Source organism: Chenopodium quinoa, unplaced genomic scaffold, assembly GCF_001683475.1.
Source record: "Chenopodium quinoa cultivar QQ74 unplaced genomic scaffold, ASM168347v1, whole genome shotgun sequence".
In the NCBI taxonomy this organism is placed as follows: domain Eukaryota; kingdom Viridiplantae; phylum Streptophyta; class Magnoliopsida; order Caryophyllales; family Amaranthaceae; genus Chenopodium; species Chenopodium quinoa.
In genome coordinates this window covers 50,526-67,713 of record NW_018744709.1, presented here as the reverse complement: position 1 = coordinate 67,713, position 17,188 = coordinate 50,526, and the positions used below count along the sequence as shown (strand labels likewise).

Here is a 17,188-nt window from a genome sequence, read left to right as displayed (position 1 = left end):
ATGGAGGTTTGTACCTCGCACCAGGCCACTTCAATGGAGGAACAAAGAGGGGAGAAAGTTGAATGAAGAAGGAGGAGGGAAAACGCAGAAGGTTTTTTTTTTTTTTTTTTTGCAATTGAATGAAGACGATAGATGAACAGTGAGAGTAGGGAAAACCCGCAATTTTTTTTTTAAATTTAGCAATGGTTAATCGTTGCCAAACCTTTACCTTTTATTTTTTATTTTTTATTTTTTAAAAAACGTAGTTGGCAACGGTTAACCGTTGCCAATGTTAATCATTTTTTTTAAAAAAAAAAAAAAAATTGGCAACGGTTAACCGTTGCCAACTCTGATATTTAAAATGGCGCTCACTTAAGTTGGCAACAGTTTTCATGAACCGTTGCCATAGGGGGGTTGCCTATTTCTTTTATTCTACTACTGAAGGAGCTGGCGCTCCTAATCAAGCTCCAACAATCTGCCTTCTCTGATGCAGTGAGGAGCGGGCGCGCACCTAAGGAGGAACGGGCGCTCCTCACCGAGCTTCTACATTCTGCCCCTTTTACTGCAGTGAGGAGAGGGCGTGCAAGAGAGCTAGGAGCGGGTGCTTCTATTGAAAGGAGAGGGCGCTCTTGCATGCAAACCCAATTTTTCTTTACGGAATTTTCTATGTGACTTTGGGGAGTATAAAAGCGACGGTGGATTTTTATTTTAGGACGACTCTTCTTCTTCCTTTTTAGTCTACTTAGGTACTTAGTTAGCTCTTAAAAAACTCTAATAATTAGCTTAGTTTCTCACAATTTCAATCATTGAAGTAGTTAATTGAAGTTTGTACTCTCAATTTCAACACTTTCTCAAGTTTGTAGCTTCATTAGTAAATTTCTTCCTCTATCTCTTGCTCCTTATTTTCAGTTTTTAATTGCTTGGGATTGTTAATTTCCTTCTTAATCTTGTTTAATTGTTGTTGCATGTTCAATCTACCTTGTTCTTACTACTTCTCTCAACTTGTTGGATTTATGTTGAACTTAGATATTGTTGTTAGATTGGTCTTCACCATGGATTGTGAGTAGTCTATTTTCTAGGGGTTGGGTAAAACCCTCAATGTAGTAACTAATTACTTGTTGCATGCAATAATTGGGTAATTATTAGGTGTTAATTAGTTGAGCTTAAGTGGTTTAATTGCTTAGTTCTTGTATATGGCCATTGCTAGAACTATTTATCCAAGCGTTCTCAATGAAGGATCGAGAGATGAACTTGAGTTAGCTCCCTTATGCTTAATTGACTAGAAATGCCATGAGAATAGGAATTTCCGGTCAAGGAAATGTTTATGTCATCATGATTATGCTTGAACACTTGTTTTATGCTATGTAACCACGAGAGTAGGTTGTATTCATGATTCAAGTAATCCCTCTAGCTTGAGAGAGTAGTTGGGTGCCTTAGATGACTTCCCCTAATTTATCCCATTAATTTTCCGTCATTGTTGCATGCTAATTGTGATTTATGATGAAGTTGAGTGGTATAACCCGAGCCCTAGATTCCTCTAATTATTGTTAATCTCCCCTTAGCTTTTAGTTGTATTGAACTAGTAGAAGTTACTTGAAACTCAACCAATTTAGACTTCATTTAGCTTGTTTAAACATAGTACCTCGGTGGTTGATTCAACGCCTATCTTGGGTTCGACCCTTTCTTACCCTAGCTATTAGCTAGTGAGACCAAGATAGGAATTATATTTTGGTAGGCTCGACAACGACCTATCAATCTCTGAGTATCTCTTACTCTATATGGAGTACTACTAGGGGTGTCAAATCAGGTAAATAGTTTGGGTTTTGGTTGGTTTTTGTCAGTTTTGGGTTATAACGGGTTAAAATAATTAGAGGGTCGGTAGTGAAAATAATCGGGTCAGTTCGGTTTGGTTTTTTTTTTTATTGCGGTTTCTATTTAGGTCGGGTCCTAACCGGGTCGGGTTGTAGTTGGTTCGGGTCATAATCAGTTTGGGTTGAATTGGGTCGGTTTGAAAACGGGTTTAGCCAATTTAAAGTAGGTTTTGGTTCAAAACATTTCGAGACCTAAACACGTCAGGTTTTAATCGGTTCGGGTCATAATCAGTTTAGGTTAAATCGAGTCTGTTTGAAAATGATTTCGGTTCAAAACAGATCAGGTGAAATCAGGGATCAGGTCATTATCGGTTTAGGTCATAATAATCAGTTTGGATTGAACTTTATCGATTTGAAAACGGGTTTACCCAATTTGAAGCGGGTTTCAGTCCAAATCATACTGGGTTAAACTCGAGTCGGATCATTATCGAGTCGAGTTAGTCAGATAATGAGTAGGAACGGGTCATGCTATAATCAAGTTAAGTCATAAATAAGTTGTGTTTATCGAGTAGTGGGTTGAAACAGATCAGATCATAAACATATTGGGTTACAAGTTGTAACTGACTCAATCATAATTGATTACCAGTCGTAAATGGCTTGGTCTCAACGGGTTACGGGTCGTAAACATTTCGGTCTCAACAGGTTACGGGTTGGAAATAGTTCAGTCATAACGGGTTACAGGTTATAAATGGTTTGGTCACAACGGGTTACGGGGACCGATTCAGGTTTATCGGATTTTTGCCGGGCTTAAATGGTTTTCAGTTTAAAATGGGTCGGGCTACTATCGGGTTCAGACGTAATTGGTTCGTGTTGTTTTCACTTTTGGGATGTAATGATCTGGCTTGATAACGGGTCAAGTTAGTTAGGGGTGAAAGTAATTCAGGATTAAAACCGAATCAAACCGAGTTTGTAATTTTATTTGGATTTATTTGAAATTCGGAATGTATCGGTTGGGAAAAATTAAAAAATTTGGATTACGGTTTGGAATTTAAAAAAATCGAAATTTCGATCTATTACATTACGCCTATTTTCTTTTACAGAGTATCTTAAATTCACAGTTCATTAGTTAACACATATTGGCATAACCAAACCTTCTCAAAACTTTTCTCGAAAGTTGATCATGAAATGTATATGAATGCAGGTGGTACGTTCCTTGGTTGATGATGGAATTAGACCAGGACAAAGCTCAATGCATTTTCCCTACGAAAGCTTAAATTGATAGAAATCTCCATTTTATTCTTTGTTTGTTTATGGGGATAAAAGGTATGTTTTCTGTGAAGATTAGGATTAGTTGGATTTTCAAGTACATAGTCACATAAATCAGTTATTCCTAGGGATACTACACGAACAAGTATTGTAGTGAAAGTGATTATAATTTGTAGATTAAACATGAAGTTTGCTTTTACATTTTTATTGCCGAAATCAGAGCAATTCTTGATAATTTCTTTTTCCCATTTTTTTTTTTTTCTTCTAGATATCGGCCTCCTGACAATCTTTCATAAGCACATAAATAACTTGACTGTGATTTCCCCTTCTTGTGCTGGATGGTGCTGTTAAAACAACTAAGCTAATGGCGTAGCTCGGACGAAAAGGTTAACAAATATATTATCACCAGCTATAGTACCTACAAAGGCAGAAAGTTGGATCTCTATACTACATATGCCTCCTAGTATCCTACAATACATACAGATCAAACCAACTCATACATATATAGAATTTTTTCCAAGAAAAAGTGTGCTCCAGCCTCCAGCACCAAAATTTCAGTTTCAGTATTAACAATAGTTTTCTGAACTGGGGAAGGTAAAATGTTCTATGTTTGAAGCAAGACATGAGTTTTCAGACACCTGAGCTTTCCTCGGTATCTGGAAAGATGATTTACAAGTCTTCATTATCTCTACAAACTTAAACGAGCGCAGCAGCTTTGTAAGCAAATAATCCCAACATAGCAGGCACAATCTAACAGTGAATCAGAAGGCTAGTTAAGACCTTAAGACCAAATACGTAGATATCAAAACTCTCAGCCACATTATGAAACAGTTTGTGTAATACCTGGAAATCAAAGAGATCAGTAGCAAAGTTCTGGTGAAGCAGGACCCATATTCCATATATTGCTGCAGGGATTACAAGTCTTGGAGACAAAAGAGCAATCCCACTTCCCTTGACTGATTTTTCTAGTGAATCTTTTAGATCCTCACTTCGTATTCCAATTCTGATTAGTATGACACTATACAATACGGAACAGAGAAGCGCAACATTAGTCATGTTTTGTTCCACATGGGGTATGTGTCAAGCTCATAGAGTTCCACTCATGACACATAGACGGTCCCCACTAGTGAAAAAAAATCACATTATTTTCCAAAATGCCATTATGAGGAACAAAAGTGTTCCTAATAATGAAGAACCGGGGCTCCCTCTTAATGGGTAATTCCCTATTCCTCACTGTGAAGAACAAGTTTTGTTCCTCATGGGGTATGTGTCAAGCTCGTAGAGTTCCACTCATGACACATAGGCGATCCCCACTAGTGAAAAACATCACATTATTTTCCAAAATGTCATTATGAAGAACTGGGGCTCCCTCTTTATTAATTATTATTATACATTTTTATAACGTTTAGCATAGTAAGAAAGGCGAAAAATAAGGATGGTCAGGTAAATTTAAGGGTGTACATCTTTGTTTTCTTATGCTGGAAAATTTGTGGAACTGAATCCTGTGATATGTTGTCCACATGCTGGTACAGCAGTTACATATACAAGAAACTGCAAGAGTTTAATGACAAATATTAGTTGAGCAGTTACAGAGAATCTCAAAGGCATGACTTCAATTTAATCAACCTTCACAATATTCAAGTTTACCAACACCTAGAATTTAACAATTAAAGAAGGTAGCTAACCTAAATCCAACTCTTGAAGCATAACTCACTGCTGCCTAAGAAACATTAAAAAAAATGCATAAGTAAGAAAATAGAATCATATACCACTATACCAGGTTCAAGAATATTATCACCTGCTATAATCAAGGGGAAATAATATTAAAACAGAAGATTAGGTATAGATTCAGGGTTTTCATTGTTTCAAGATTCATTATATTTATATTATAGAAAATACTCTGTAATTTTTTTCTTGTGATTAAAACTCACCTTCTACAGTATATATTATCTTGAGCATATTAAAGAATTTTTAGAAGGAATTAATTGACCGCATCACTGAACATATTAGGTGGTTCTTTGTAGTGGCACTTGCACTACTCATGACAACTTATTGGATAAGCAAGACATACAGTTTTAGAAAAAAACCAGAGGAATGCAGTTACGTAGTAGCTTTTTAATCAAGTTTTTTGTAAATATGCTATGCATAAATGAGAATACCGACTGTACATAATTTCCTTTTACTTATCTTACCAGGATTGAGAATATGAATAAGCAATACCCAGTACAAGCGGCTCCAATCCCCAAAGTCATGAACTGCAATTCCCTCTTAAGCTGGAAATGTAATCATGCTAACATTATCAACGTTAATGACCAATCAGCAGCTGACATTACACCTTTGAAAGCTCACACTTAGACACAAATGCAGGGTTTTTGCTCCGTGTTGTGCTGTGAGGTTGAAATTGTCCTGTGTTTAAGGCATTGAAGAATTATTTAAATTGCTACATTCACAATCAATGTGGTCAATTGGTTGGAAGCATATTGTTGAAACAATCTATTGATGCTTGACATTTACACTACAGCGCAAGGTTTTGATGAAGTCAAAGTTTTTCAAGCGACTACCACCAAGTTCTAGCATTCTGGTCATCTTGAACCAATTTTAGAGCTAAACCTTCAAGACCAGGGTCTTTCTCATTATTGTGACGTTCGTTGGACTGAGATTCCTTGGACTTTGTAAATAACCATCTGAAATCCTGTATAATTGCTATCTACAGCAGGTTTTACATTAATTGGACCGTTTGAAAGAATTCTATACTTTATAAAGTTGTACTAAGACAATGATTTAAGTTCTCAGACAATCCAGCAAATCAACGCAAACATGAATCTCTTTAGTGTTACAACTAGCTGAAGCTACTAATACTCTCCATATATAAGACTTAGGTATCTTACCCTAACTGATCATGTCTTCCAACCTCATTACAACCTCATACATTTTGTCTATTGAACAAAGATCTCTAATAATAGCACTAAAAGTATTCGACTCAGGCCAATAAGATTTACTCAACATCTTTTCCATAATCTTACTGGCCTCAACAAACATCTCATCTTGACACAATCTATTAATAATAACACTGAACGTCCCCTTATCAGGTGAGCAACTTTTCTGCTTTCCAGAAACCTAATGGCTAAATCTATCTTACCCTTATCACAGAAGCCTTTTACAACAATACAATTGTTGAATTGACTACCTTAATATTTTGATTATTGACTTACATAAAACAACTCTGAATAATGATGTTTATGAGTCTTGGTTGAACAGAAAGATTTAGGTACAAAACTACATGTTCCGGAGTAGGAACAAAAGAGTTTGGAAGACTTGACGTAAAATGCAAGCTTTCAAGATATCCTCATAAACTCCAAATACTTAGTATATTCTTAAGAAGCCTAGGTGTTGGAAGAAATTAATAAAGAAACTCGAAGTTCCTAAAGGAACCTAGAGTTCCTGAAGGAACTCGACGTACGACTCAAAGGATTTTTACGAAATTTTTTTGAAATCCTTGATTTAAGAAAAAGATAAAAGTCAATTTGAAAGGATTGTTTTAGAAATAAATAAATATTAAATAATTCTTTAAATTAAAAGATAAGTTTACTAATTTTAATTTAAATAATTAATTACTTATTTTATCTTTTTTACCTTTTTAAATAACTATCTAAATAAATAATTATCTTATAATAAAAGTTCTTTTAAATGATTTTTGACTTGATAAAAAAAATACAGTTTGCTTAATTCAAGGAATCACGTTGAACTTGGGAGACAAGTCAGTGAAGCCATGTATCTCCACTTCCTCAACATACATCCTAACTTCTCTGTTATGGTGAACGTGGGATTGAGGGGGAAGTGGGAACATGGTTGAGGCTTAACTAATCTCCCTATAAAAAGGATTCAACGATGATGTTTCAAAGTGTGGAAAACAATTTGAGTATTCTGAGCATAAGGGTTTCTAAGTGTTTTTAAAGTCGAGTTTCTTCCATCCTTAAGTTTCTCGAGTGCATTAGGGAAATCTTTGTAATTACATTGTAATTGGGATTGAGGTTTGTGAGAGTTGTAAAGTGTGAGGCTTGAGAGAGTTCTTCATATTGTACTAGTGATTCGGAGTAGAATCACAAAGAGTGAGAAACTGCGATTGAGGGATCGTAGTTGGGTAACTTGAGTTCCTCACGGAACTTGAGTCTAGGAAGAATATTTGCGATTGTAATTCATCTTTACATAGTGAATTATTCATTGCCTATCTCGAGTGTCTTTTCTCTAAGTAGAAAGTTTAATTCCGCAAAATTTTCTAAAGTCTACAATTCACCCCGCCTCTTATAGTAGACGTTCTAACAATTGGTATCAGAGCAAGGAACTACGAATAGCAGGAAACCCTGTCGAGTCAAGTTCCTGGAGAAACAATGTCTAAAGACAAGAAACTGGATGAAGGATACTCAACCCAACGTCCTCCATTCTTCAATAGAAAATACTACTCATTTTGGAAGACGAAGATGGAGATCTTTATCAAGGCCGAAAATCATCAGGTATGGCGAGTAATTAAAGTTGGTGATTACGAGGTCACTACAACTAACGCAAACAATGAGGTAATTCTTGAACCCATATCTGAATTTGATAAAGTAGACTTTGAAAAAATGGAAGCCAACCTCCGTTTGATGGCAAGACACGATTACTCAAAAACTCATCAAGATGAGGTAAGCTTTATTGAACCAAATTATTTGAAGTCATTATCAAAAGGCAAATCTATTTCTTTACCTCTAGAAACACTAGATGACTTTAAAGAAATATGTTGTTAAAAAGGCCCAAAGTGAAAAAGCGTTGGAAATATGTAAAAATCATGTTAAACTTTTAAATAGCTCTAGATCTGATGTACAGGGAAATTTTTTTGCTTTACTTGAAAAAAACACCATGTTAAAAGATTCCATGGAAAGAGTCAAGAATGAAAATATTTTGTTAAATGTTGAATTGACTCAATACAAGTTGTTATGCACTAATATTGATTCTTGTAATGCTCTTCAATTACCTTTCAATGCTGATCTTGAAAATTTGAAGGAAGAATTACAGGTTACTAAATACAAAAATGAATCCCTTGAAAAAAAACTTGAAAGAAAAAGAAACAATAAAAGTGTAATCCATATGAGAGTTCCAAAGTGGATAATTGAAGCTCAAACCAAAAGGACAGAAGATTTGGATTCAACCAAAAAAATAAAACAATGCTAAAAAGAAAAAGTATGTGGACCTCCCTAGTGAGATAATATGTTCCTTCTGTAGTTAATCAGGACACCGCAATGAAGACTGTACGGAGAAGGAAAAACTTGTTGGAATATTTAGAGTGTCGGAGTGGAGCGTGCTCTACTGATTGATCGCGCTCGCGCTAGCTAGGCGCGACCCAGATGAAATCGCGCCAAAATCGCGATGAGTTTCTGGAAATCTGGCAAAGGTGGCGCGCCTGCGCCACTATTAGGCGTGGCCCGCGCCTAAATCGCGACAAAATAGCGTCAACTTTCTGGAAAATCAGAAAGTTGGAATTTCAGAAGAGGAGCGCCCGCTCCTCCTGGTGGAGCGTCCGCGCCCAACTGTTTTCGCGATTTTTGACGGTGAAGTCTTTATTAAAGACTTGATTTCGTTGGTAAGAAATATAGTATTTTTATTCTCTGATATTCTCCCTAAGAATTCTCTATATTTTCTCTTAATTTTCTTGCAAACTATTTTGAGAAAACCTCTTGATTTTAGCCTTCTTTGTGATTCATCCATCGGTTTTTCGATTCTTTGGCTAAGAACGGAAAGTGCTGTCAATTGTATCTCAAAGGGAATTTCCAGATTAACCCAAGCACCGTGTGGGGGAAATTAATCCCTTTAGAAAAGTATTCATACGCCTTTGACAGTGTATCAAGATCATAGTCTCAATGGACGTTGCAATTCTCATGTTCATGTTTGATTGATCGGCTTGGAATTAAGGCAAGTGTAATTAAACTTCACATTAGTGTTGTCATTAGAAATTTTCTGTAACACATTGATTGTAACACATTGGTTGTGTTTGATTGTATTACTTTAATTTATTATTGTAATCACATTATTTAGGTTTTGTGCCCACACATTTTATTAAGTGTTTTCTTGTTTGAATTCACTGATGAACCTAACAAAACTAAACACTAAAAATGTTAATTATAGTGGTAAAAGAAAATTGATTCATCTGTGTCAACAAAGGAATCCATGAAAGATAGGGAACCTGATACTAACCCGTGATTTCTTTTGCAGGTCAAAGTGAGGGGGAACAACTCATGATAACTCGACAACGGTTGTTCTAAGCATATGACAGGAGATAAATCTAGATTCCTCTCACTTAAGACCTACTATGGATGAACTGTGACTTTCGGAGATAACAAAATGGGTGATATTGTTGCTATAGGCAAAGTTAGAAAGTACAGTTCCTACTCAATAGATAACATGTTCCTTGTCGAGGGACTTATGCACAATCTCTTAAGCAAGCTTTACATAAACGCACTATGTGTATTGAGGAGAGTGTACATGTAATTTTTGACGAAACTAATCATTTCCCATGTACACAGGAGCATGAAGACTATGATTTTGAGATTGGTTTAGTTCGCTCTCAAGATCAAGAAGAGGATGCAATACTACCAAATACGCAGCCAACTTGAGTAAATGAAAATCAGGAGGAGGAACTCGATGGACATACTGAAATTCCTACACCTGAACAACCTCAAAATGAAGATACTGGTGAGGATCAAAATCGAGAAGAAAATGAAGCAGAAGAAGAAGATGGCTTAGAAAATCAAAGTAACCGAGTTCCTTCCCAAACCTTCAAGCCCAAACCTTGGAAGCACCAAAAGTCACACCCACTGGACAAAATTATCAGTGACTTGAGCAAAGGAACTCAGACGAGATCGCAAATAAGGAACTTATGTGCCTTCAATGCTTTTCTATCTACTATGGAACCTCGCAATCATAAAGAAGCCTTAGAAGACCCTGACTGGATTATAGCCTTGCAAGAGGAACTCAATGAATTCGAAAGAAATTAGGTATGACATCTTGAATCTAAGCCACTAGATAAAAAGGTTATAGGTTTAAAATGGATCTTTAGAAACAAACTTGATGATTATGGTACAATTGTAAGAAATAAGGCTAGGCTGGTTGTTAAAGGTTATAATCAACAGGAAGGAAAAGAAGAAACATTTGCTCCTGTTGCTAGACTCGAGGCTATTAGAATACTAATCTCATTTGCTGCTTTTATGGGTTTTAAATTGTATCAGATGGATGTAAAATGTGCATTTTTTAATGGATTATTAAAAGAAACAGTTTACATCAATCAACCCCCTGGATTCGAGAATCCAAACTTTCCTAACCATGTTTTTAAACTTGATAAGGCTCTCTACGGGGTAAAACAGGCTCCAAGAGCATGGTATGAAAGATTGTCCAAGTTCCTTTTGGAAAATGATTTTAAACGAGGAAAAATTGATAAAACTTTGTTTTTAAAATCTAAAGGAACTCATCTTTTAGTTGTACAGATCTATGTTGATGATATTATATTTGGTGCAACTAACGAATCTTTGTGCAAGTACTTTGCTGACTTGATGTGCAGTGAGTTCCAAATGAGCATGATGGGGGAACTCAATTTCTTTTTAGGACTGCATATCAAACAAACAGAATCAGGAATATACATACATCAGCAAAAATATGTCAAGGAACTCTTGAAAAAGTACAACCTTGACAACGCAAAGACTAACCACACACCTATGGGAACTAACTCTAGATTAGACAAAGATCCTCAGGAACTTGTGTGGACCAGACTAAGTATAGAGGTATGATTGGTTCATTGCTATACTTAACTGCAAGTAGACCTGACATTTCTTTTAGTGTTGGTCTGTGTGCTAGGGTCCAATCAAACCCCAAAGAACCGCATCTAACAACCGTCAAGAGAATACTGAGATATCTCAAAGGAACTTACGACTTGAGTTTATTCTACTCAAGAAGTGACACATATGATCTTTATGGGTTTGTTGATGCTGACTATGCTGGGGATTTGGTAAACAGAAAAAGTACATCAGATATGGTCCAATTCCTAGGTTCATGTTTAGTTTCTTGGAGTTCCAAGAAATAGAATACAGTTGCTCTATCCACAACAGAAGCAGAATACGTAAGGCATGTTGCTCACAACTGTTGTGGATAAAACAACAATTACGTGATTTTGGCATAGTTCTTGAATGTGTTCCTATATACTGTGATAATACTAGTGCAATTTACATATCAAAAGATTTAGTACATCACTCACGTGTAAAGCATATTCATGTAAGACATCATTTTTTAAAAGACAATGTGGTATATGGCTCAATAAAATTAGAATTTGTACAAACTGAATATCAAATTGCTGACATTCTGACAAAGCCTTTGAGTAGAGAAAAATTCGAAAAGATGCGATTGGAACTCGGAATGATAAAACTGAACTGAGCAGTTCTTCTTGGAACCCCAAGGTATGTCATAGTGAAACGACTGTGCATTGCTATATATAACCTTGGTGTGAAAACATAATCTCGAATCTTGCAATGAAAGAGTGTGCAATTCTATTGAGTATGTGATCATATGATTATGTCGATGAAGAAGACAAATTGAGCCATGTTGTTTCCAAGTTCCTTTTGCTCAAGTTACAAACCTCTGTACATGTTAACTAGTTAATTACCTGACGTAATTTCCTTGAAAATTATTTTTATATTTCTTTATTTTTTATTTTTCATTCTTTATCGTTATTTCTTTTTCTTCCTATTCAAAAATACAAAAATATTTGTTCTTATCTTATTTTTTTTTCTTTATCTTATTTTCATCTTAATTATCTTCATTAATCCTTTAATTTTTTTTTTATTTTTTTTCTTATTTTTGTTAAGTTATTGTTTGATATGATTGCAAAATAAATTATCACCCACAATTTATCTAAACCCACTTCTCCATAAACCCAAACCGTCACATCCCAACATTAACACTAATCCATAATTACCTTTTTCTCCCTTAACCTACATTCACTCCACCTAAATTCAACTCACCTATAACCGTCAGTTCACCAAAACCATCCATCGTTACCTCTTCACATTACCACCAAACATCCATAAAAAAACTCCCAGCATACCACCACTCCACCTACACTGTCCCTGATATACCTGCTGCTCATGTTTCTTTTGAACAGGATCCTACCTTTGTTCCAAATACACCATACCATATGGCCCCTTACTTTCTTTCGTATTTCAATGTTTTGGAATTAATCTTGCAACATCCCTCCATATATCTCTGAAACTGAAAATACTTTAAGTGAAAGGGCACTGTTTGTATTGAATTTTAAAGTAGAAAATGGTGTACCTATTTTTGTTGAAAAACCGAGGGAACAAACTGAGGGGGAATCAAATATTATTGAAAAAGATGAGGCCAAAAGTTTGGCTGATCTTTCTAAGGGGGAAGATGAGTTATCAGAGGAAGTTGATGGTGTATAAAAAAAAAAAACAAAATACAGGGAAGAAAATGAGATAAAAAGGAGGTTAAGGGAGCCTGAAGGATAGAAGGAGACAAAGGATATGATTGATTCGTCAATCTGACTCAGAGAACAAAAATCCCAATGAAATTCCTAACTACCATGTTCCTTTTCAAAAGAAACTTCTTCAAGTTCCTTATCCTGACCTACCTTGTTCCTCTCCATTTGGCTTTACTGCATTTCGTGAATATCTACCCTTGCCCAAACCTGAAAAACCTCCACAACACCCTTAGCCTAAGCCTACATCACTTATTTATATTGAACAATGATGTTTTGTGTAAATTTTTATTTTCTGTTTTATCTTGCACAATTTTTTTTTCTTTCGGTTTGTACTTAATGGAACTGGCTCTGTTTTTCTTTGACATTGGCATTTTCATTTTGGTTGCACATGATCTGTGTGTGCATGCTTGATTGTTCATTAATTCAGATTTACTAGTCGCTCCGTAGTTTAGTACTATAAATATAGCATGCTCTTTCTATTATTTTGATAATGCCAAAAGGGGGAAAAAGAGGAACAAACTCAGAAAGCCGGACTCAAACCGATACCATTCAAGTCTTCATCATTTAAGTAAAGAGGTATGAATTTCACAATTTATTTATTTCATGAATGATGCAGACTTCTTTATACTTAGTTAATTTTTTGTTTTAATAATTTTTTTGGTTAACGGTTACTCTGATTGCATGGATGATTGTTTTGTTTAACCGAGTTTGTTTTTTTTTTTTGTCATCATCAAAAAGGGGGAATAATATTGAATTGACTACCTTAATATTTTGATGATTGAATTACATAAAACAAACTCTGACTAATGATGTTTATGAGTCTTGGTTGAACAGAAAGATTTGGGTACAAAACTACATGTTCTGGAGTAGGAACAAAAGAGTTTGGAAGACTTGACGTAAAATGCAAGATTTCAAGATATTCTCATAAACTCCAAATACTTAGTATATTCTTGTACGTACTTAAGAATCCTAGGTGTTGGAAGGAATTAATAAAGAAACTCAAAGTTCCTAAAGGAACCTGGAGTTCGACGTATGACTCAGAAAGGATTATTACGAAAAGATTTTGAAATCCTTGATTTAAGGAAAAGATAAAAGTCAGTTTGAAAGGGTTGTTTTAGAAATAAATAAATATTAAATAATTCTTTAAATTAAAAAATAAGTTTACTAATTTTAATTTAAATAATTAATTATTTATTTTATCTTTATTACCTTTTTAAATAATTATCTAAATAAATAATTATCTTTTAATAAAAGTTCTTTTAACTGATTTTTGACTTGGTAAAAAAACACAATTTGCTTAATTCAAGGAATCACGTTGAACTTGGGAGACAAGTCAGTGAAGCCATGTATCTCCACTTCCTCAACATACATCCTAACTTTTCTGTTATGGTGAACGTGGGATTGAGGGGAAAGTGGGAACATGGTTGAGGCTTAACTAATCTCCCTATTAAAATGATTCAACGATGATGTTTCAAAGTGTGGAAAACTATTTGAGTATTCTGAGCATAAGGGTTTCTAAGTGTTTTTAAAGTCGAGTTCCTTCCATCCTTAAGTTTCTTGAGTGCATTAGGGAAATCCTTATAATTACTTTGTAATTGGGATTGAGGTTTGTGAGAGTTGTAAAGTGTGAGGCTTGAGAGAGTTCTTCATATTGTACTAGTGATTCGGAGTAGAATCACAAAGAGTGAGAAACTGCGATTGAGGGATCGTAGTTGGGTAACTTGAGTTCCTCACGGAACTTGAATCTTGGAAGAATATTAGCGATTGTAATTAATCTTTACATAGTGAATTATTCATTGCCTATCTCAAGTGTCTTTTCTCTTAGTAGAAAGTGTAATTCCGCAAAATTTTCTAAAGTCTACAATTCACCCCACCTCTTGTAGTAGACGTTGTTCTAACAATTGGTATTAGAGCAAGGAACTCCGAATAGCAGGAAACCGTGTGGAGTCAAGTTCCTAGAGAAACAATGTCCAAAGACAAGAAACTGGATGAAGGATACTTAACCCAACGTCCTCCACTCTTCAATAGAAAATACTGCTCATTCTGGAAGACGAAGATGGAGATCTTTATCAAGGCCGAAAATCATCAGGTATGGCGAGTAATTAAAGTTGGTGATTACAAGGTCACTACAACTAACACAAACAATGAGGTAATTCTTGAACCCATATCTGAATTTGATAAAGTAGACTTTGAAAAAATGGAAGCCAACCTCTGTTTGATGGCAAGACATGATTACTCAAAAACTCATCAAGATGAGGTAAGCTTTATTAAACCAAATTATTTGATCATTATCAAAAGGAAAATCTATTTCTTTACCTCTAGAAACACTAGATGACTTTAAAGAAATATGCTGTAAAAAGGCCTAAAGTGAAAAAGCGTTGGAAATATGTAAAAATCATGTTAAACTTTTAAATAGCTCCCTAATCTGTTTCTCGCATAGGTTGCCTAACAAAATTCTATTTACTACTATATCTTCTCCGCAACCTTTCTGAGAAATCCTCCAAAGCATTGAGTATAACAAATGAGTGGCATCGTATAGCCTGCCATCTTGACAGAGGCCTTTCATTAGAATCCTATAACTTTCTCTGTTGGGATAACAACAATGATAGTTCATCTCTTGAAAAACCTCCAGTGCTAAATCTGAGCGTTTAATATGACATAGAGCATCCATTAGCAAATTCAATGATCCCATCCTAGACTTAACTTCCCAACCACGAGAATTTTCCTTAAAAGGACGATAGAAAGCCTCAAGTCTAGACTCCTTTACCATAATCTCTAAAAGTGTATTGAAAGATGATGTCCAAGACACACAATTAAATTGAGGAAGGCTTCTGAATAAAGAAACGACATCATCAAGTAATCCAGCTTTTGCATACTTCTTAACTATACCTGCAAAAACTGCATCGTCCTTGCACTCACATGAGTCATCTTTCATCTGTTTAATTACTTGCTTCATTTCATCGAAACGACCTGAGCTCCCGAGTATATTAATAATGGTGGCAAAGACAACACCATTGTGACGATAATTAAGATACTTGGCTTTGGCTTCATTAAAGATCTTTAAAGCAGTAAACGAATTCTTCTGCTGTCTTATAATCTGTGCGAGCTGAGTCGGATTCAGTAACCTAGGCCACCTCACAAACATTACTCACAGACAAATTATCTATTCCGCAAGGAATATGTTTAAGCTCAGATTTTCTGCCAAAGTTACAAGAACAAACTATACATAATTTCTATAAAAAATGTTGCAATTAAGAATGAATGGAGGAAATATATTTCATTTCCCTAGTTGTTCCCAAAAATTTCCAATTTCATAGTTTACCCTAACATTAAAGGGTTCTGTAACACATTAGCAAGGAAATTTGACTCAACTATCAAGTCAAATTCTTCTCACTTAAGAACATGAATAGAAAAATTCGAGCAACGAAATTTATCATTATAATCTTTTAGTAATTAAATTATAACCAACAACAATCTACCTAAGAAGAATCCTAAATTGACTATGATCTAGAAACAATATTTCTCATTATAATTATTCAGTGATTGTAAGCAATAGTTCAATAATTCACTTTAAAAGAACCCTAAATTGACTATAATGACAACAAAATTAACGATTAAATCTATATTTAAATTTGAAATTTGATGATAACAAGAATAACTTGCCTTAGAAGCTGCTTCAATGGAGGAGAGAAAGCTCACAAGCCGCTTTTATGGAGAATTTAGAGTAAGCTTCAATGGAGCCTAATGGGGTGAGACGAAAAATGGAGAGGCAAAACATAAACGCAGTTGGTTTAGTTCGTCGGAAAAATGGACTTGATCCGTTTTATTATTTGCTCCATATTGTTACTTGTATAGTTGTATTACTACTGTATACTTCTAGTTTTAGCGGATTTTATTACTAGTTACATTTTTTATTACTCTTTCGTCCCAATTCACTCTTTTCTCTTTTGTCGCGACTTACTTTCTCATTTTCATTGCGTATTTATTATGTTTTTAATCTCTTTATATTTTTATTACTTGTGCTAGACTTAGAGAAGCTATTGAAAAAGTGGACGATAATTATATTTGGTCAAACATTGATTTTTGGAAAAATTTGACTGATTTGTCCCCTTTTCAAGACTTGCATGCTCGTAACTTAAATGAAGGCCCGTTTTATGGTAACCCCAATCTTGGGGTCATTAGTTGGTTAACTCTTCCGATTTATGGGCTTGACTTTGGTTGGGGGAAAGAGATTTATATGGGTCCAAGTACCCATGATTCTGATGGTGATTGTCTTATATATGCTTCCTGGACTTGTGAATGAGGGATCAGTCCAAGTTGCTATTTGCTTGCAAGTGGCCCATATGGATGTATTTAAGAAATACTTTTATGAGGACATACTATTTTTGTGATTTTCATATTAGTCCCTTTACGGTACAAATATTGCTTATGCTATACGACATTTGTCGCTATTTTGTTACCCCATTGTGCTTTTTTAGGGGTTAATTTTTTTAAAACTTTGTTATTAATTCATAATCAATGATATAGGTAAATGAGATCTTATTAAATTCGTTACAATGTCAACTATAAGAATATATGTAATTTTTATAATTTTTACAATTTATTTCTATTTGTG

The 17,188-nt window shown here is 34.9% G+C and overlaps 1 protein-coding gene and 1 long non-coding RNA gene across 2 annotated transcripts; both read right to left on the bottom strand.

Annotated features, from left to right (window-relative positions):
- Positions 1-3,204: 3,204 nt before the first annotated feature.
- On the bottom strand, positions 3,205-5,461 carry LOC110703036. The gene is made up of 5 exons (XR_002507643.1): positions 5,249-5,461; positions 4,742-4,776; positions 4,518-4,607; positions 3,900-4,074; positions 3,205-3,806 (listed from the first exon to the last, which is right to left on the bottom strand). It is a non-coding gene; the product is annotated as an uncharacterized LOC110703036 (long non-coding RNA).
- A 9,344-nt stretch (positions 5,462-14,805) lies between these two features.
- Positions 14,806-16,208, bottom strand: LOC110703035 (pentatricopeptide repeat-containing protein At1g05600-like). Its single transcript, XM_021880790.1, has one exon. It carries the CDS (start codon positions 15,716-15,718, stop codon positions 14,969-14,971), a length of 750 nt encoding a protein of 249 aa, XP_021736482.1. The 5' UTR covers positions 15,719-16,208; the 3' UTR covers positions 14,806-14,968.
- Between the last annotated feature and the right edge of the window lie 980 nt (positions 16,209-17,188).